A 22,447-nucleotide genomic window follows, 5' to 3' on the forward strand; every position below is an offset into this window, starting at 1 on the left:
AAGAGAAGCTTCAGGGTGACCCAACTGCGGCTTTGAAGTACCTGAAGGAACCAACAAGAAAGACGAAGAGACTCTTTACAAGGGCCTGGAGTGGCAGGACAAGGGGGAATGGCTTCCCACCGCCAGAGAGGATGTTTAGATTATATATTAGGAAGAAATTCTTCCCTGTGAGGGTGGTCAGACCCTGGCACAGGTTCCCAGAGAAGCTCTGGCTGCCCCTGGATCCCTGGAAATGCCCAAGGCCAGGTTGGATGGGGCTTGGAGCACCTTGGGATAGTGGAAGGTGTCCCTGCCCATTGCAGGGGGAGAACTAAATTGTCTTTAAGATCCCTTCCAACTCAAACCATTCTATGACTCTACAATTTGTTTTTACCAACCAATAGCACCAACTAAGAGGAAAGTGAAGAAATAATTAGAAATAATGAGCTGTATCCTATAACTGCACCTGCTGACTTCACAAATCCATGGTCTGTGCTGAAGCATGTGGGAGGCTGTAACAACCAACCAGCTAAACAACAGCATTAACCGACCCATTTTGCCTCATTTTCTGCACCCAGTAGGAGTTAACTGCTCAAGACCAAGAACTCAACATCTCCAGGTTCCTACAAAGCACTCAGAAAATACCCAGCTACTGCAAAGTGCTGATTTGGGGGATTTTCTGCTGAGTATCTTCCATTTGCATAGCAAAGAGATTTTAATTTTTCAGCATTTACATTTGTACTGTTAATACAGCCCATCAGTTTGGGACTGATGTAATTTTACGAGCAGCAGTTAAGAGAAGAAAAATCTCATTGAAGCACATCCTTTCCAGAATAAATACAAAGACAAGGAAGGAGTCAAACAAGTAACAACAAACTCTTACTGTTTAAAGGATAAAATTCTCCTCCATTCTGATTATGTTGAGATCTGCAGTGTTTATCCCAAGAGACATGCTGATATGGTTTAAGCTTCTAGATCCTGTCCTAATGAGAAAATGAATCCTAACAATAAAAGTTTGATTTCTAACCACGGGACAGATTTGGAGTTTCCATCTCTGAGATTAGAAGTGCAGAAAATGAGAACTCATTGGTCTCCTAAAAGCTTTCATTAATGGGCCTGAAACAGTAAAAAACAAAGGAAAAACTATTAAAATAGAAAGCAGCTGGGAATCTATGAATGCAGAGTTTACATGGATTTGCAAAGAAGCAGGCATAGAAAATGAAGGTTTCCAAGAAGAGCTGGTAACCTTTCAGCAAGGAATACAAATGCCTTCATGAATCAATTAATTTTATCCTGTGATTTGCTCCTAGCAGGAGCCATCCCTCTGGAGACGCGTCTTTCTGACTGTAAATCAGCCAAGACAGGTGGCTGGTTCAGAGGTAGGCAGATTCCTGGGCGACCTGGCCCTCTCCAGGATGACAAAATATTGAGACTGAAGCATGAACAGGCCAGAAACAGACTCTGCACCTTTTTTATCCTCGTTCCATTGCCTATAGGCCATTCTCTTGCCTTTGGACATGATGTGTCCTCCTCTGCCAGCTGCAGCACCACACAGAGCCCTCCCTGGCCTTACCACCTGACTCAAAATTGTCCCTCCTCCAACTGACAAAATGTTTTTTGAAAGGTTTTGAAAGAATTCTGCCAGCACCTTAACAACCATTCCAGTTCTAAGGAGTCAGAAAGCTGAACAGCCCCTTCCTTTGTGCTTCTGAACTACACAATCTACACCAAAGTGTGCTGATGACACAAAAAATGGTGTCTTTTCAGCATTAAAGTAGATTCCTTCAATATGAATCACCAAAAATGGTCTTCAGTGGCACACAAATCGTGGGAGCAGAAGCCCACAGCAGTGGAAAATAAATGTTATATGCCAAGCAGCAAGTGATAGGACAAGAGCAAATGGCCTCCAGCTGCACCAGGGGAGGTTTAGATTGGATATTAGGAAAAAAAAATTCCTCATCAAAAGGGCTGCAAGCATTGAGCCAGGCTGCCCAGGGAAGTGGTGGAGTCACTGTGTAGATGTGGCACTTGGGGACGTGGCTGACTGCTGGGCTTGGCAGTGCTGGATTTATGGCTGGATCTGATGATTGTAAAGGTCCTCTACACAAAAATGATTCCAATAATTCCGGGATCATTCTTCAAAATGAACTCGCTGCTTTCCCTAATTGAACCCCTGTTGTTCAGAACAGCAATTTCTTTGGATATTTACTATTCAGTTTATTGGAGAAACACATAATAATGCAAGCCAAGGGCTGTGAAATGTTGATGAGACCTTAATTGCACATAAATGAATGTAAGCAGAGAAGATGATGATAAAAAAAGAGGGGCAGAATTATCCTTTCCTAATTTTAGGCACCCACAGTGGAAAGTGAGTTTTATCTACATTATTTTAAAGTGTGAAAAATCTCTGAATTTACTCAGACAAGCCTCTAACTTTCTAATAATTTTCTAATCATTTTCTGATTAGACGTTAACGGGAAGAAATTGATTTTTAGGACATTTTTTCCTTTCTGGATTTAATATGATTTTTTTTTTTTAATAAATGTATTTTCCAAGCTTGTAAAAATTTTTCCTGTTAAAGGAAAAGATTAGCACTTACGGAAATCAAGTTTTTTTGGTTTTTTTTTTTAATCTCTAACAGTAATTGTTGAAAATGAAACACATTCCTAAATCTGCATGATTTGGAATTTCCTAAAGGTAAAAATTGGTTTACCCTCACTTAGGCAATGACTAGCAACTAGAGGTAATAATCTTTTAAGTAGATTTTCTTTTAAAGTTTGTTTTTTGCCTATGGGAAAATTTTACCTATGGGAAATTTTGCATAATTGCCATCATGTTGGAAATTCCTAAACAGAAAGGAACAGTAAACATTCTGGATGTAATTGTATTTACTCCTTGGGAAGCCCTCAGTATATCAGGGGAACTGAAACAATTTTTTTCTTGGAATATCCTGTGGCAGCTGCTTCTCCATTCAGTCTTAAACCACTGAGCTTGTGCAGAAAGGGCAGCAGGAGAAGAAAAGCCTAAAAAGTCCCATCTAGACCCTGATCTTCAGAGCAAAGTCCAGCTCTAGGTCCTGCTCTACCTCACCTCCACCACCCCCATCATTCCAACAACCCAGCAGGCTCTGATGAGTAAGGACTGATGGGGACACCTAGGAATCTGCAACAAGAGGTAGAGGAGGACCTGAGGGTCCAAAGAGGAAGATGGAGTGAGAGGTGGACGTCTTACATCTCAGGAATTTGTGAAGGAGCAGGAAGGAAGAGGAAAGAGAGTACAGGAAAAATCTGGAGAAGAGGGGAAAGACACACACTCAGCTGTGCCCCAACTGCTCAGCCCCTCCGCACCCAGTGAAATTTCCAAATGAGCACTGAATCTTTACTGTCTCAGGAACGGGGTCTAGAAAGTGAAGGAAAACACTGACTCAGACTGCACTGACATGAGGAGAAATAATCAAAGGGCTTTGGAACGCAGCACTTCTGCTGCTTATTCATGGACACCCTGAGAGATTCCAGGAAGAGAAGTGCTGGATACACCAAAGGCTGTCATGGTAACAAGGTTAGCAGCACTTCTGTCACACCTTAAACCCTGTAACTGCGTGTGCTGAGGTGCTTGGGCAAATTCTCTTTGAGGTAAATCCCACAGTTGACCCTCTCCCAGGCTTTGTGCCAGAATATTCTGCAACACTTCAGTGAGGTCTGCCAGGACCCAAAGTGACTCAAGAGCTTTCTTTAACTCACTCGAGCTGTGTTTCTGTTTTCCTTGGTAGGTCTGATCACGTGTTTGAGACTTTCCAGCTACTGCTCAGATCATACAAAGGCTGGACAGGATCAGGTGAGACTTCTGCCTTGCCCACATCCTTATTCTCTCCCATGACAGCCTTGCCCACCTTGCCTATTAATGAAGCAAATATGTTTACCTCACAAACACACCCACAGCATCCACCATTAAGATTTCCGTAGCAATAACCAGCTGTATCATGGCACAGATAGAGGACAGATGTTTTTATAATGCTGATCATCTTCCCCATGCTCCATAAAACCTTTTAAATACCATCTTTTGTAGGGCATTAAGGTGTTTCTGCAGCACAAAACACACCAACCACTGTCATAACATCTACACCCTATTTTCTCCACCTCAAAATATGTAAGTGGCACATTTCATACAAGAAGAGAGTGGTTGTTAGAGCATGGGAAAGAGAGACAGGAATTTCAAACCCAGCTCCAGCTAATGCTGGGATGTTGGACAAGTTATCTCCACTGCCCTTACTGGAGCTTCCAGTAATCACTGCATTATTCATTGTGAACACCTCAGCACTCCCTTCTCCAGAGTCGTCACTTCTGTTCCCTGGAACTTCCCACCAGCCACCAAAAACTCAAATGGAATCCATTCTTTTAGCATGGGTTACAACTATGAGCCTCACCTTTGGGGCTGTCAGAGTTTCTGAGGAAGATCAATGAAGATACCAACACTTGGGAGATGCAGCTAAAAGCAAGAGCAGTTGCACCAATCAATTAGAAAGCTCTCAGGTTGTGCGTGGGCTTGCCAGGCTACCACAGAATATTTAAAACTTTTGCAATGCAAAAATGTCAGCTGCTTGCCTTTAATTGCTCTGGGTTCAGTCCCAACCAAGTACTGCAGGCAGCCTGCAGAGCAAGAATGCCTCAAGTTCTGATATTCCACTGGTGACTGGCTTTGAATTCTTGGCAAATAATTTAATTTTTCATCTTTCACCATACACAGAACAAGAGGTAAAAATATCCACCCCTCAGCTTCTGTGGATTCTGCTTTTGCTACGAGTTTTTTTAAGTTTTAAACTGCACAAAGTTAACCAGAACAAAGTATTTCTGTTTATTGTAACACTGGAAGCAAGAAGTAACTGCAAAATTGTGGACTTAAAATAACGCGCCACAGTCAGGCCTCCTGGAAGGAAATAAAGAGTTACAAAGTGCTCTGAAATCTGCAATGCAGATCAAAAATCGAGTATTCTTTGCTTGTTCTATCTGTGGACTATGGGACTGCAGAAAAACAAGGTAACAGAGACCATGTAATGCTGCATAGATTTTTTTTTTCCTTCACTCTGTGTTTTCCCCAAACAGACACGTTTATTTCATTGTCTTGTGGGTGTTGATGAAATTCTGATGATTTTAACAGAAAAACAGAAGACAAAACAATTTTTACTGTGCATGTTTCAACTGCTGCCCCCGAGCTCTGTCTCCCTGATGAAAATGGTCATAAAATCTTGTCCTCCAGGTAGGGGAAATAATAGCCAAAAATTTAATAACATGTATGGCTACATTAATTTTCACTGTCATCGTGTTAAAAATAACTGCTTTTTTAAAAGGTACATCTACTGGGTGAATTTCTGTATCACTTATCTCAGAGATTTGTAGCACAACAAGCTATTTTACAGCAACCAAAAAACCTGTATTTTTTCTGCTAGTAAGAATTTTACATTTGGCTCTGAGAAGGTTTTGCAAGAAATTAAATAAAAGAAGACCAGTAATCCATCAAAACAATGTGACAGAACACCAGCCACATCTGAGTGAACTGGGCACTGACCCAAGCAGAAGTGACAAGCACTTTAGGTGGCAACAGTGGCATTAAAATAGCATTTCCCTCTTCTGAAAATCAAGACTTTTAAAACCTCTAGGAGTAACAGGGAGAAAAAAAAATTGGTGAGCATCCTGCATAAATAAATGCGTAAATTGAGTTTATTTATCCATGAAGAAAATGGAGATCTGTGCAAAGTTTTAAATTAACTCAAACAAGAGATGAGATAAATTTTTTCTGGAGAGAAGACAGCAGAAAATACTGATGATACTCCTAAATCCTAGAACTGGGAAGTTTACCCAGTGGTTACTGGAAAGACAGTTTCAGCATCATGAATTTGATTTCTGAAATTATCAGATATTGATATACATTTATATGTGTATATTTTCATACACAGATAGGTATAGGTATATTTAACAACCCACAACAAATTGCTCAGATAAGAAGCTGCTGATCTTAGTCAGAAATCTTGTATTTAGCAGATACAAATTTCAAAGAGCTGGTGCCCACTGAGGTGTGGCTCCTCACTGAGGATTCATGTGAAGATTTCACACCCACCTTCACAGGGACCAGCACTCTCCTTGAACAGATGAACAGCAAAATCGCAAATACATCTCACTTCTGATATTAACTCTTTCCCCTTTATTTACACAGAAGCCAGCGAGTAATAGTCTCCCACCTGCTGTGGAATTACCTCAGGGATACTTTCAAAGAAAGAGCAGGTTCTTAGGGGAATGATTAATTTCCTGTAACTCTGGATATTGCCAAGTAGGCATCTACAGCTGAGCAGGCCTTAGGCTGCCTTTAAACTCAATAAATAATAATAAAAAAACCCAGGCTTGTTTAAAAATACCAGAGCAGCCCTTTTGGTTCCGCCTGAGGGTCTACCTACTACATCTTCCAGTCTCCAGCAGTGGATATTTAGGGAACAACACAGAGACAGGAGATAAATGAACACTCTCCCAGCTCCCATGTTCATCCCAGCGGATTTCCTGCACAGGACCAGGTTTCTCTGGCATGGTAATAACTCCCCGTGTATTTCACAGTGACAGCAGGCAAGAAATCAGCTTCTAAATGCTTGGCCTGATGTACCAGGGTTATCTGCACAAGGTGGAGAGTCCAGAGGGTGAAGAAAGAGCCTTGAAAGCAGACTCCTGTTCCACATCAGCAGAGCTGAGACACCACCCTGCACTTTATACCCTTGGCAATCTGTTTCTCATTTGCGTCACCTCTTAGCTCCTGCTATGTGCAACTTGAAATATCTGCATCCATAAACAATCCTTTTGTCTGACCATTTATGCACAGCAGTAGCACGACAAAGAGAATGCATCTGCTACAAATAAAGATGCACAGAGGGTGAAGTGTTGAACAGTTCAAGCCCAAGTGGCTTACATAAACCATGTTAACATTTTCCATTATCTCTTTCTTATACAGCCAGTGTCCACCCTCTGACAGTTTAACGAGCAAGATGAATGCCTGGAGGGGAAAAAACCCCAACCCTTATCGTTCTTATTTGGTAATGGAATAAGAAAGCTGGGCAATGTAGAGCTGGAGCTTTGCAGGTTGCTTTGCATTTTGACAAGCTTTAGTGCTTAACTATTTTTGTGTACGTGGGACAACAGGCTGCCCAAGGAAGTGGCTGAGTCACCAGCCTGGAGGTACTTAAAAGGTGTAGATGCAGCACTTGGACACAGGGTTTAGTGGTGGACTGGGCAGTGCTGGACTCAGTGATTTTAAAGGTCTTAGACAATTCTGTTGTTCTTTATGTTCTACAGAACACAGACTATACAAAAAATGTATAGTCTATATTGACTATACAACAAGATGTTCTCATCTCAGGGCTGAAGGCCAATTAATTCCCTGCATAACAGAGTTTATTCATCAAAGCTCAACCAAGTGATGCAACTCAGAGTTAAACAAGGAGCTGCCAGCTCCATCTTTACTGCAAGTGACTTCTTCAAGCTGAATCTCTGATCCATTTTCTGTGTTCAAATTCTAGTCCAGGGTAAGCCAGAACAGCACCTGCAGGTATGAAGCATCCTTTCACTTTCTCTTCCTCAAAGCAGCCACTGCTGGATTCTCAAACAGCTTTGGGCACATCTTGAACACACCAAGAACAGATGGAGGAAGATCACTCTCTTCTTTTGCTGTCAGTAGTTGTTAGTGAAGGAAGGCAGCACTGGCAGGCATGATTTTATACACAGAGGCCTAAGACACACAGAGTTTACCCTCACAGGGAAATGGATGGAGCTCAGCCTCACCTTGGTCTGGCTTCGTGGTGAATCTGGTTCTGAGTGTGGCTCAGGACAGCCCTCCAAAAGAAGCATGGAAACATCCACTTTGTCCAAAGCAGGGAGACAAAGGCGAGGCCACGACTGCGCGTCAACAAGAGCACGTCTAGAGGTTCATTCCTAACCTGGAGAGTCAACTCAGTCATGGGTTCTTGGGCACTTAACTGAAATCAGAAACAACAACAAAAAAATGCCTATTCCACCCAATCTCTCCCATTTCCTATCAGCACTGCAGAAGTTGGACATCCTCTGAACCACCCATCCTTCAGAACGGTGCAGTTTGTAGTACCACTCTGGTAGGTTTACACTTAGATTGGCCAATTTTATTATTTTATTTTATTTATTTTATTTATTTATTATTTTATTTATTATTTTAACCCTTGAAGGGCTCATCATCCCCCAAACACAGAGAGAAATGCTGATTTAAAGGACAGGGGGTGTTTTCATTTAGGAGATGAGCCTGTGTGAACAGAAAAGGCACTCGATCTGTTCTGTGGAACTCAGCAAAATGAGAGGTTCTACAGAGTGGATTATTATCAAACAAGTGTGAAAAAAAAATGGTGTCTAATTTAGAAACCACTTTCAGCAAATCGTGTTTATTGCACCAACTGTATAAATTCAAAGATTTGGTGTATCTGATGGAGTGGGGCATTGTAACAGTCACTACTGAGGGTCTGCTGGGAATGCACCCAGACAAGTGACAAAGCCAGGACTGAGGTGTGCCACCCTTCTGAAATATGAAAAAAACCTCAGTGGTCTGTTCCCAGGGTCTTTACATTCCTGTGCCATGTAAAACCCAAGGGCAGATTCCTTCCTTTGGTGCTCTACTGAGGTTCTGCAAAAAACACCTTTCCATGGGGTCAGGACACTGGGGCAACTTCTTACTGCAATGTGTTTCATGCTGAGCATTTTACAGCCTCCTTTACACAGCTTAGAGATTTGTTGTTATAAATTTGGAAGAACTCATCAGCCTCTGGACACCTAGGATAAATGTGGGAACCTTTAGACGTGTTTATCGATCTCAGCCATAAATGATTCACCCAGAAAATAAAACCCCAAACCCCTCATAATACTTTGTTTCTACAGCAAATCTAGAAATTAGATATGGTGCTCAGGGACATGGTTTGGTGGCGGACCTGGTAGTGTCGCATTAATGATTGGACTGGATGATCCTAAGGGCCTTTTCCAATCTAAATCACAGAATAATTTGATTTGGAAGGGATCCACCAGGATTATCAAGTCCAACTCTTAAGTGAATGGGCCATACAGGGATCAAACTCACAACTCTGGCAGTATTAAATTTTTTCTATTACTCTAACCATCCTCTCTAGTGGACCACAAAACTTGTTGGACTGTCTACAGTTTCTTAATACACCGGGGATTTCCATACCCTCGGTTTGGAACTGTATCAGACTTCAGACTTGAAAAAAATGTGACTTTTTACATTTAAATTTTTTAATTACGAGGGCAGTAATACAAATTGTTCAACAACAGCCAGCGCTGTCAGCTTTATTTTGGGCAGCACAGGCAAGCAGAGCTAGACTGCCTGGTATGTCATTTGGGGCAGTGGGAAAGTAAACCAACATCATCACCTCTATTTAAACAATGCTGTTGCAACATCTGAAAATAGGAAGTGCTGGGGAGGCTGCTGGTGTCCAGCCTGAGTGGTGATGGTGCAAACATTGATGTCTGAGGTGATCTTACTCTCTGGGTGCTGTGGATGTGACCTTGCCCCTCAGGCAGTTGCAGGAGCAGCGTGGGGAGCTGCAGGCAGCAGGCTGACACCAAGGGAGTGAAAGCAGATGTGAAAATAAAGAGCCCATCCAAGTCTCATTGGAAATGGGACTGCTCATTGATGTGGCCTGCTGGGAAAATCAGAAGGGAAGCAGAGAGAATTGCTGCCATACCATTACTCTGGAGGGATATTTAGGGATGTAATGATGCCAAACTTCTGTTTCCAGGAAACAGAATAGTGTGATGTACAGAAATAAATAACCCCTGGAGCAGAGAGGGGCTCACCGTCGCAGTTTGGGAGGGAAAGCAAATTATCAAATGTGCTTGTGTGTCATAAAACTTTCACCCACTAAAAGGATCATTGATTCAGGAATGATGGATTCAAGAATGATTGAAATTGATTATTTAAAACTAACAAGCCAGCCAAGAACAACACTACTCATTCATTCATTCCCAATTTTGTGCTTCTGGAAGTGTTGGAGGAGCTTCTAGAATAAAACACTGTCCCAGCAACTGAGGAAATGATGGCAAACTCCAAGTGATGTCAGGTTAGCTGGAGACTTGATGAGCATCTCTGATGAGTTGTGGATCTACCCCTGGGATCCATCCCTGGACACATTCCTCTCACACCCACCAACACTTTCCATAAACCACAGCTTCCCCAGAGGCTTGAGGAAAACAACGCAGAAGTGTGGGCCTGAATTTGTACAGGTGGAATCCTGCACCACTCAGAATCAGGATGTTTCCACCTTTTCTGTGAGACAAAAGCCTTTCACTACAAAGTGACCAGAATGAGGGCAAGGAACCAATCCCCAGCTCAAGAGGATCCAGTCAGCAGGAGGAACAAATCATTTTTCCTTTCAGTGCATCCCAGGACTTCGTGAAATGAAATGCATGACATCGGATTTACTGCCTCTCCTTTACTGGATTATCTGAATACACTTAAACACCATAAATGCAAACTGCAACCTTAAACTGACTGAAGGGGAAGAAGGAGAAGAAAACCAGAGAATGTAATAATTTGTATATTGACACAGCACAGTAACACTGGCCATCCATATGTTGGTTTATTTATTTATTTATTTCCAAATTCCTATTTTCAGATGAATCATCTTTTGACAAGGTCTTAAACATTGTATGGTCAAACGTGTCAATGGAACAAATGGGAATCAAAAGATTTCCATGCAGATCAAAATTAAGTAGGATCAGATGCAAGCCGAGACTTGCAGTTTCTTGTGGAAACATGTAAGATGGGGAAGTCAAAGGATGTGAAGGGAAAAATGCAGAAACATTCCACAGTGCAGGGAATATCAGTGGGAAGTGAGGACCTCTACTCTCTAAGTTCCTATAAAAATTCAAGATACAACTCAGTGCCTGTATCATACTGAAATATAGAATTATAGCCACCTGCTCATCCTGGAGATCACTGTAATTCTAGCCAAACCAGACCAGGAAATTACAACATCAGAAACATCTTAAGCTGAGTTCCCCCATAAAAATAAATTCTGCCATTTCAACCAATTCTTCTTATATATGAAAGCAAAGTAATAATTAAATACAATTTTTTTCTTCAGGTTCACAAAGACACTCTCCATCTGGAGTGGTGCATTTCCTCCATTACCCAGATCTCTTCTGGATTGTTCTGTGATCCCAGGAATTCCTGCTAGGCTGTGGCCTTTGTGAAATGAGTTTGGTGGTTAAGTGTCCCTTGACCCCATACCAAGGATTTTTGTGTGTCCAGGGTGGGAGAAGAGACCATGTTGGGCAGGGAATGACAATGGGAATACTCAGTCATTCCCTGACAGTCTTGGAACATTCCTTACCTTCCACTGTTACTGGAATTTTTAAAATTCCAGTAATTACCTACTCAGATTGTGGCCAGGATGGAAATTTAGATGCCTACAGAAAGTGTAGTATGAATGTTGCCATCTTAGCTCTATGATTGACTGTGGTAGTTGTAATAAATTCTACTGACAACCTCTGCAAACATTAAATCAGTCAGTGATTAGGAACTGCTAAATATCTTGTGATCCACCTAAAAACTGTGAACAAACCTCAGACTGCTACTGGTTCAGAAGCCATAAAAATTCCATCTGTGGTGAACTGGTGTTTTTACAACATCCTATTATATCACCTTTGCTGGGATATGTTTGATGGTGCTGCTTTAGGTGATGCTAAATAATTACAAGTGCAATCTTTCAGATATACACCACTGACCAGGTCTGGGGGTAAGATTGGACTGAGCTGCACCTAAGCTTTGTACTGAGTTTAACAAGCAAGAGAAGTCTACTCTGACCCTCGTGACTCAGCAGAAGGGTCCCTTTTACCCTTTTGCATTTGTCATCTCTGTTTAAACCACTCCATCTCAATTCTAACTCGATTTTCCTCTGTGTTTCATCCACGTAAAAAGTTGTAGAGTGGACCTTGACACTAACTTTGCTAACTCACACTTTTACAAATTCATGTTGAACATACTTTTGCTGATTGCTAATATCTTTGATGGTGATTCTGTAACGACCTAAACCACTCATTGACAACACCATCAAGCTCAGAAACTGAATCCAAGCAATCCTGAAGGTGCCATCCAGGGACTTTTCAAGGAAAAAATGCCCAAAAGAGAAAATGAGTTATGTTGCTTTCCAACTCTGAAAAAGTATTTCTTGGTTCAAATTGCTTTGGAATGAATTTACAATGCCATTCTCTCAGCCATTCTGTGAAATTACCCATGCATTACATTCTCAAAAGCATTTTATGCCATCTGTTTGGGATACTTAGTGTGAACATATTTGGGGGGTGAAATTAGTAATTATAAGAGGAGGAAATTAACATATTGGACTAATTAACAGCATCTTCTGGAAAAGAAACAGGGAAGATAACGAATTACAAAGCTTAATGTTTACTGTTCTCCCAGCTAAATAAAGATTGTTCAATATGGCTGTCCTTGGGTTTCTTTTCTTGATTTTCTTTTTCCCTTCTAAAATATGATATCTGCACTGTGTCAAAGAACAGGAGCCAGAGAAAAGCCTCAGACACTGCAGGCTCTGTGGTCTGATTCTCTCCATCCACGCTGCTGAATGGAGCTCACCAATGTTCCCGTGTGGCACATCCTTGTCATTACCAGGGTTCAAAATGAGGGCTGCAACACAGCTCATCTCATTTTGGACATTGAAATATTAGCACAGACTTAGTTACAGAAGCTCATTAACCTTGGATCCCAATAAAGAAAAAGCATTTAGTTTCTGCTCCATTTTAGGTTTTAATTTAGGATTAAATCGTGCTTTGGTCTTTAACTGTACCAATGTACTCTACTGACCATGAAGAGGTGGTAATTATATTGCAGACCTCCATTTTTAATGAGAAGGATCATAGCTGAACAGTCCAGACTGTTTGGCTGATCCAGTTTTCATGAATCACAAAACCAACATGTCATGGTGAGAACCACCATGTTCACTTGTTGATGATCCACCACATTGAAAAAAGAACATTGGTCCATGCTAAGCAAAAAAATGAATTTTTGTTTCTAGGATTTCCCAAAGTTCACCCTGTGCCTACGCCTGAGGCCGAGCACGGAGCAGATTTGGGGTTTACTGTATTTAGGGTTTATTATGTGTATAAAGCCATTCTCAAAGCATAGTACAGGTTCACAGGATTTTAAACTATCATAGGGAAGTTTGTCCTAAAAAAGCTTCAGGTTGGACAGGATAAAAATCAACTTCCATAAATCTCAGAGCATTGCTTTACCTCTGATCAATGATACCTCACAAAGAGAGTGGAATAGAAGAGAGGCTTCTGTGGCATCTCCCTTCCCTTTTCCCATTAAAATTCTGCTCCAGTAGCCACACTCCACTAGAGAAGATGCCCTGTGCTCATGCATCACATAAACAGCCCAGAAAATTATATTTTGTCAACAACTGAAAAATAAATTGTTTGCTGACTTCTAAGACAGCCTGACGTGAAATCTGTGGTTTTTTTCTAGAATAGAAGCTCTGCACAAGGAAAAACACTTCAAGAATAAATGACAAGTTTTACAATAATATTTACAAACACATTCAAAAGGCAAAGAACACCTAAAAGAAAGGTCTAAATATAGAACCTCATTTATCTTCCCTTTGTTTCCAGCTAAGGAATGGAATAGATGGTCATTAAATTGATATAAACAAATCTGCTACACGAGGGAGAGCTGCTCCCTGGAACACAATGGCACCAAGGGGCACAGCTTGGGCCAGATTCATAATACAGGTCAACACACCCATTTATATGCAAATTGAGAGGCAGTTAAGGCACCACAACTTTCACACTTCAATCTGGCATCTAGATCATCTTATTGCCCTCAAGGAATTGATAAAGTCAGAATAAAACATCACGACATATTTCACTGAGAGATTTTTAATTCCCTGAGCCTCGTTTCCTTTGCCATTTCCCAGGGCTGGAGAACTGGCTGAATTATAATACCTACATTATATTTTAAACTCCTCCCTCCACGAAGATTCACCAGGGGGGAAAAAAAAAGTGAAGAGAAAGGGAAGAAATTTAATTTTTCCCCCAGAAGCACCATTCATTGCAGCACACACCCCCATGTCATGCTGCAGAGGAGTGGCTCTGAGTGTGCTTCTCCCACTTCTGAAACAAAGCTGGGTCCAGTTTCACATCTCTGACAGCATCATTTTTGTGCTGGTGTACTTTAGCCAAGAGACAAGTCCTTAGCCCTGCCTCTAAAAACTGCTCTGGATAAATGGACAAGACACTTCAACTATACTAGTCTTCAACTATCACATCAGTCAGTGAGTACAGATAGTAAAACAGATAAAACTATGAGAAAGGGCTGTCAGCAGTTCCCCTGAAGCTCTCTCCAGGTGTGTAAAACTCCGAGTTCTCTTTCCTTGTCACACCCCTGCACATTGTCACCAAGGAAAAGCCAATGCCAGAGCCAGTGTGTTTATCTCAGCAGGAAAAGATGTTCCCTGGAGCAAGGACACTTTGAAAACAGATCCTCCAGTAACAAGAAGCCACCAAGAAATGGAGGAATAAATACCTGTGACATTGGTGCGGGCGGACAAAGCTTCGCAGTACTTTTCCAGCAGAACAGACAAGGGCAGGTTCACAGAGGATTCACAGTGGAGAACTATCTGGAGGAACAGAAAGAAACCAAGCAGGTAAAGCAGCAGCCTAGAACAGATTTTTCTCATTCATGAATACAACAACCCCCAAGCAGTCTCAGAGCAGCTCCCATTCATGATTTACTCAGGTGCAGACACCCTCTGATGGAGATTTGTGGTTATACTTGCTCAGCTCCAGGGCATCACATGGAATTCACCTGACTAATGCAGAAAACTGCAAATTAACCACCTAGTCTGGATCTCTCCTTGTGGGAGCTGCTCAATGCCTTTAACAAAGCTCAGGATCCACTTTGTCTCACCTAAAAGCAGATGCCTGAAATTGCAGAACTGAATCACATCCCATTGAAGGTCATGTGCTGAGTTTTCTCAGTGAATTTTAATTGGTATGTGAGTACCAAAGATCCCTGCACATTCAAGGGATACAGCAATTGGCAAAGGGGCAGTCCAGAGGGCTTGAGGAAGGTGTTTCCATGGAATATATAGGATAACTAGGCATCCCTGTAAGGTGTCCTGTGGCCTTTTTGAGCCAATGAAAGACACACAAGTTTCTGACCCTCAGCATTCAGGTCTGAGCCTTCTACTGAGGGCAAATAAATAAGACAGAGCAGTAATGCCAACACGGGCACTTTGAGAAAACTGCGGGTTCAGTACAAGGCAACAGTGCAACCCCAAGTAAATTTTAGGAAGCAGAGTAGAAAATCAATGTGGATATTTTAATCTTCACACTCAAAATGAAATTACTTAAGTGCCCAGTGCAGACAGAGGAGAGAAGCCCACAGAGCTGTACATCAAAATACAGAGCCAAGTTGGGATCCTGCTTGGAGCAAGAGAAGCTCTTGGAAAGCCCTTTAAGAAAGGCAGAATGAAATCTGGCAGGAAAATTCAGGAGTGACAAATCAATGAGAGAAAATTCCATTTTCAAACTATGAAACAAAATCTTTCTGACTGTTTCTGAGGGGGATATAAAACCATGGTAACACACAAAATGCCTTTGTTTTCTATTTACACAGAATTACTCCAACACAATTCGGGCAACTTTACTCACGGAAACAACCCTACTCCATGAAGGTTGATGTTGTATTTTGGTGCTCTAAGGCATGTTAAGTGATTGAGGAACTCATTTTATGTCACTGAATCCTCTGTCACTTAATAAAAAGGAGGGTAAATGCTCATGACAATAGAATCCATTGGCAACATTGGTGTCTACAGAACAACTGCTCTTTGTTCAGCACCTTTTCCTACCTATTTCTCACTTTGCTATTTTACAAAATAGGAAGTGTTGAAATACAAGCAGAAAGCCTTTCTCAGACTTCATTCTTTTCATACAAACTCCATGAAGGCGCTGTTTCTCCTCCAGGGAGGCTCAAAACTCCAGCAAAACTCCCCCAGCAAAACCTCCATGCAGGGTCAGGTCAAGGAGAAGAAGGCGGTGGCTGCTGTGCAGACAGGTACAGATTCCACCTCAGAGCTCCCAAAACCCAGACTCTGCAGTGGCCACGTCTCATGTCGGACCTGTCACAGCAGAGGCATTTCTTCCCCTCCATCCCTCACCCCTCTGGCACCTCCCAGGCCACAGCACTGCTTCAGTTCAAAGAAGAAACCCGAGCCACCCCCGTGTACTGTAAATACGCCGTGTGTCCAGCTGTGCCCGCCCCAAGACGATGGGAAAGAACAGACAGAGGTCAAGCTCAGCACAGCCTGGGCAAGAATAGGAAAGGTTAAATGTCACATTTGCCTTGGGGTCAGCTCAGGTTAATTTGGCTGGGGGGAAAAGTGCCTTACACATATTATGTTACTTTTGGTTTCATTTTCTCTCCGCTAACCGCAGTCAACAGCCTTGCTGTGCGCAAAACTTTTTTTTTTTAAACAGTATTTAAAGCAGACAAACCCCAAAAGTCTGAACCCCCGCCCCCCCCCCCCCCAATAATAATATACAGCAAAACAAAGAGAAACATTTCAGTAATGTAGAATTGTAAAGATAAATAATTGGGCCCATGACTGCACAGAAATTATATTCTGATGTGCTGAAATAATCTCTTTGGGTCACTAATGCATGACTTTACTCAAACTGCATTTCTCTTAAAACTGCTATTCCATAACCTCTGCTCCCCAAATCAGTTCTTTTTTGTCCTGCAAATTTACCTAAATCATGCACAGAAATGTCCAGCTTAATTCCTCTGAGCCACCACAGGCATTTATGAACAAATAAAACTAATGCACTGAGCCAAAGACTGAGGTGGAAATGAATCCTTTACTTTCCAAAGCAGGGACACCAACTAAGAGCAGGCCAGCTCTGAGTCTTCAGAAAAAAAAAAAAATACAGAGCCTTTGGTCAACTTCCCACTCACATCTGAGAGGAGTTTGGGAAAAAGATGAATTGCTCTGGTGTGTCTGTCTGCCTCTCTCATGGGAATTTTGTTGGACCTTTCCCCTTGGACATGGTCACTGCTCTTCATTAACTCACGAAAGATCTTTATCTCTGTCAGAGGACATCAACTACGAGACACAAGTGTTGCCTACTCTCAGTTCCCACCAGAATTTGTGGTGATTTCATCCCAGTTAGAGAGGATTTGTAACTTCATTCTAAGAAGAATAAACAAAGAGTCTTGGTTTGAAAGACTGAGTTCCACTGTGGAGCAATATAGAAATATAAAACCAAATGAACACTGGTGCTGTAAAATTCACCTGCATGGAAGAGGTTGTTTCCTCCTCTCAAACATGGAAGAAATGGCTACAAGAATATAAAGGAATGGCTTTGGAATATAAACCAGCCCCCAAAGCTATGGATAGGATCCAAAAATGTCAATACAAGCATGGGGCCACCACAGAGCCACAATGGAGCATCTGGTAACTTTAAATATCTCACAGTCAGTAGCAGCAGAGTGGGTGAAGTCAGCAGGAGTGAAAGCTGAAGGGAAGGACAGAAGTGGAAAAGGATGAGCCACAACAGAGGAACACCCCTTGCCAAGGTGGAGGTGAGTTTGGAGGCTGTGGATGCTGCCAAACATGGAGAGATGCACACACTCCCCTGTCCCATTCTCACACAAGAATTCCCAGATGCCATATTCCAGTGCTCTAATAAAAGCCACTTGTTAGGCCCTCCCTGTGAAACATCTGCTGGTGGCCTGCTGAGAGGTGCTGACATCTGACACAGCCTCAAAGCAACAGAGCAAAAACTCTTTTTAAAAAAATTGTCGTTTCTTAGTACTCCCGAGGTCTCAGAGAAATCCATCCCATGGAAGTACAACAGCATCCCAGCAGAAAGCCACTCCCAGAAAAGCAGTGGGATTTGTATTGACTAGCTTAGACTTCAAAACTGAAATAGCAGCAGCTGAGCTGATCACACAGGGATTCCTGTGGAATTCTGGAAGAGAATCAGGAATTTTCCAGATGCAGCTCATCTGCAATATTTTAAATCTTTAAATTGGAATGACCTCCAGTGACTGCAGCAGCTGGGTCTTATGCACTATAAGGACAGAGTCACTTTGATGCATCCTTCCTAAATTTTCTTCAGACAAACATACAAAAGGAGAGGTCAAAACATTCCTAGAGATGATGGCTGCAGAAGACACAAGCACATCACCATCTTATTTATTCATCTGTGCTCTTTCTTTTACTGAGCAGGATGAAGTGACCTTCCAACATGGAAAAATGTGGGAGTTACCTACACAGAATGTGCTCAGTCCACAGCTGACAGGAGAAGGGTCCGTCTCATGTCTTCTTTGCCACACAAGAATGAAGTCTCACCCTGAACTATCGACTGTGCTCTCTACAAAGCCAAAGCAGTTTCCACTCCAGAGAAACCACCTCTGGCAGTGGCATGGATCATGTCAGGGGGATGCTTCTTCCTACCCTTCGTCTCTGGGAACCTCCACTGCTCTGAACACTTCTACTTCAGCTATTCCCATGGGTTTCTTTAAAATATCTGAGGCTGCAAATGCTACCTCGTTTCAACATCAAAATTGCAGCAAGACTCACTTCAGCACACAGAAAAGCTGCTGCTTAGTAGCTTTGCCCCAAAACTCAGGGAAAAAATAAATTAAAAAAAAATAGTGAGTGCAACAGAAAAGGGAAACCTGCATTTAATTATTAGTTCTTCAATTAGGAAATGCAAATAAATTCACTCCATCTCCACAATGAGATTGGCTTCTCACCCCAACTTCTGGGAAGAACATGCTCAGAACAGTGGCCCAACTAAAAGCAAAAAATTTGTGGTTTGTGCCCACAGAAGCTTGTTTTAGGGAAACACAGGCATTTAACTTCACAATGAAAATGCAATTAGTGAAAGAGCTCGACACAGCAAAATCAAAGCTAATCCCACAATTCCTTGACAAAATCCATCCTCTGTTTGAGCCCAGTTTCCAGGGCAGGTGGGCATCTGGCAAGTTCTGCATCACTGGTGTGAGGAAACAGATGCTTTGGGAGAAAAAACACCAGATATCCCCTGGAATGTTGTTAAAGCAAATGCCAGTGTTCATCTGAGCAACTCTTTCCTTCTAAGAGAAGGCAACATTTGGGAGAGACTTAGGAGAGCTGGAATATTTGCTGACTACTAATCACCTGAAGGAATATGCACAATCAGAAGAATGAAAGATGCTACCTCAGGACAAAACCGGAGATTAACACAGGAGAGGAGGGGAAAGTCATCTTTACAGTGGCCAGGATGGATTTATATCCACTGCCATGTGGTTACTTCATCCACAAGATGCATCTGAAAGAGATGCTTATTAAAGAACAGTACTCAGAGGGCCAGTGTGTTGGAAATACTTTGCTTTTTGGAGAACCAAAAAGGTCAGCCCTCTTCATCAGGATGTTTCTGGCCTTTCTCAACCCAAAAAGTTAAAATCGCTCGTGCAGCAGCACTTGGCAATGTACAATTGTTTGGCTTGGCTTCACCAGAAAAATAATTTCCATTTGGAATAGAAAAGTCTAAATACAAGTTTTCACAGGAGCCTGCAACCTGAAACCTGAGCCAGCTAAGGTTACAGTAAAGGGAAAGACTCTGAACACAGTTCAAGAAAAACAGACTCCTTTTCAAGTCATCCTTCAGCTCCTTACACTCCCTCTGAGTTAATCCAAGTGACTACATAAAACATTGCTACTTGCTAGAGAACACCAAATGCTCCAGGAGACACTGCTCCATGATCTTAGAGGCCAGATGTATTCTGCAGCTCTTCCAGGAAGTTTGGAAAAAAGAGACTAAAAGTCTGCACGGAACGGGAATTAGGACCCCAGTTCAATAAAGCAACTGAACACATGCTCAGTTTTAAGGCATGAAATGAAAACAATCTTTATGCAAAAATAAATTAAAAAAACCCCCTCGAGCACCTGCTACACTGAGCCCACCACTGAACTTCACTGTTGTCTCTGAAACTTGGAGATCTGCCTTCAGTGAGCACTGCCTACATGCTTTGCTGAAGCAGCTTTCAGAGGGGAGGTTCCTCATCCACTGAAAGCCACGCAGGTGCTGAGGGATTTTCTGAGTCACGAAATACAAAACAAACCTGGGTAAGGCCACCCATGAGCTAGACTTGTCCAACCAGGTCTCCGAGCCCTTCCAAAGCAACCTGAGATGGGTTAAAAACTAGCATAACTGCGTTTGAATCACTAGCTGCAGATCTCCTGAAATAAAACTGTTTAATGGAAACACCTTTCAATTTCACATCCTTGAAGAGCTTTGTTATCCATTCCCCCCACCTGGGGGTATTATATTCTGAGCCTGGAAGGGGAGCAAGCCCCTCACAGCACTCCTGCCTTCATATCTGCCCTCCCTTTAAGTCTACAAATCCCTAAGTAATTCTTTCCCACCCAATTCCCATTCCTATGAATCCCCTCAGCATCTCCAGTGTGATTCACCTCAGCTACCCTATTCCAGCAGATTCACTTCAGGCTTCCTAATGCTCAGTGGAAGAAGGAACCACTGTCAAGGAACAATCCATCACTTGTGCTTTAAACATGGACTCCAGGATGGGATAACCATGCACTGGAGACAAAACACTCAGGGAATCCAGAGCAGCTCAAGTTTAAAATTCATATTTACCCAAGTGAATGCCAATATCTCACCTAAGTCTTACCTACATGCAGAGCTTCTGCAAGGATCACTCACCATCCATTGTCACCACTGCCACCACACCTCCAAGGCTGCCCTTCACAGGCTCTCCCAGCTCCAGCTCAACAAATCTGAGCTCCTAATCTCTGTTTTTCAGGTCTTTGCCACCTGAAAAAAGGCAGAAACCCATCTGGATCAAGACTTTATCAGCCACTGATATCTGCTCAGCTTCCCACAGAATGCCAACAGTGGTACCTTTCTATCTTCCACATAATGCTCCTCTGACCCAAGATTTCCTGACAGGGATTTAAAAATGAGCCAGGGAGGTGTCACTGGGTATCAGCAGTGAACTTTCTCTCCATCTTTCCTTAAACTGTTAATTCTTGGGCTGCAGCCCACTTTTAGATTTGAAAACCAAGTATCACAGTGAAATTTAACTCCAGGTCTGGAATTATCTTTCACTACCTAAAGGGGAATCACAGACTTTTCTCCAAGGAGTCAGATTCCTCTCAGGAGCTGACAGCAGAGCATCAAGACAGGCATCATTCACAAGTTGAAGTGAGGGAAAATCTCACAGAACATAAAGAAAAAATCATGCACCATGACAACCACTGAGCATTGGAAAAGAGATGGTGTAAAGAGACATTTCAGAGATGTTGTGAGAGCTCCATCTTTGCAGATTTTCACAGCCCAACTGAACGAGAATTATTTGGTTTTGGAATTAACCCTGCCTTGAGAAGGTGAGTAGACAAGGGACTTCTGGCAATCCCTTCCAGCACAAATTACTCTTTCATTCCTTGGTTCAATATGATCTATAGTCCCTATGGTAAAAAAAAAAATCACAGGTAACAATTATTCCCCACACCTTTAAATGGGCAATGCAGAAAACAGCTTACAGACTGTATACTGAACAATAATCAGCAATCCAGACACTCTGAGGTTTCTTTTACTCATGTTTCTAAGATTTTTTTACTCTGTTCACATAATCGTAATTAAAATATTATGCCAAATACTATAAAAAGGCATTTTAAAATTATTAAAGATGAATTTTTCTTTTAATCTTTTTTTTTTTTTTTGGCTTTTTGAAGGGAAGAAATACTGCAAGTCTGACAGGACTTCAAAATCCTCATGAAGACACTTTTTTTGATGAAGTAGGGGATTCTTACACCATGGAAGGTGTCTCATGTTCAAAGTGGACTAAACAGCTGATCTCCCAGCACGTGAGTTTTGAGGCAGGATGAGGAAAGACCCTCAGTGCATCTGACTGGGAGCCCACCTGGTCAAAATTACTTTTCTGAGCTCTGAGACACCATTCTCAGCAGCCAGAGGGACACCTTGGGCTTCCTCTCTGCTTTGAAAGAGCCATTTGATAGCAGAAGGAGCAGTCTGGCCCCTGGCAGGGACATTTGCTCACAAAACAAGCAAGCAGACAGGGAAGAGCTGTGATGGCCACGCTGCCCAGCACAGCCCTGGTGTGGCTCAGGAGCCTCTGCTGGCCTGAGCCCCCTGAAACCCAAGCCATGCCTGGGCCAGGGATCTGCTCCTGCCACTCAAAGGGAATCGATACCTCAGCCAGCAGAGCCTGGCTGGCAGCCCCACAGGAAACCTGTTCAGGCCCGTCAGAACACTTCCTTCCCTTCCCTTTTGCCTCCTTTCCTCCTTCCTTCATGCTGGAAAAGCCATCCTTGCCAGAGGACAGCACTTTCCAAACTATGGCAGGGCAG

The 22,447-nt window shown here is 42.4% G+C and overlaps 1 protein-coding gene across 1 annotated transcript in view; it reads right to left on the reverse strand.

Moving 5' to 3' along the window:
- Window positions 1–22,447, reverse strand: part of CRHR2 (corticotropin releasing hormone receptor 2) — a 138,918-nt gene that overhangs the window by 111,207 nt on the left and 5,264 nt on the right. Inside the window, exon 2 of the mRNA XM_066201645.1 lies at window positions 14,590–14,683. Coding sequence (XP_066057742.1) covers window positions 14,590–14,683 — 94 coding nt within the window. The remainder of the gene's footprint in view (window positions 1–14,589; window positions 14,684–22,447) is intronic.

This window comes from Chamaea fasciata, unplaced genomic scaffold (genome assembly GCF_029207755.1).
Source record: "Chamaea fasciata isolate MVZ Bird 193981 ecotype frontalis unplaced genomic scaffold, bChaFas1.0.hap1 SCAF_1, whole genome shotgun sequence".
Lineage (NCBI taxonomy): Eukaryota > Metazoa > Chordata > Aves > Passeriformes > Sylviidae > Chamaea > Chamaea fasciata.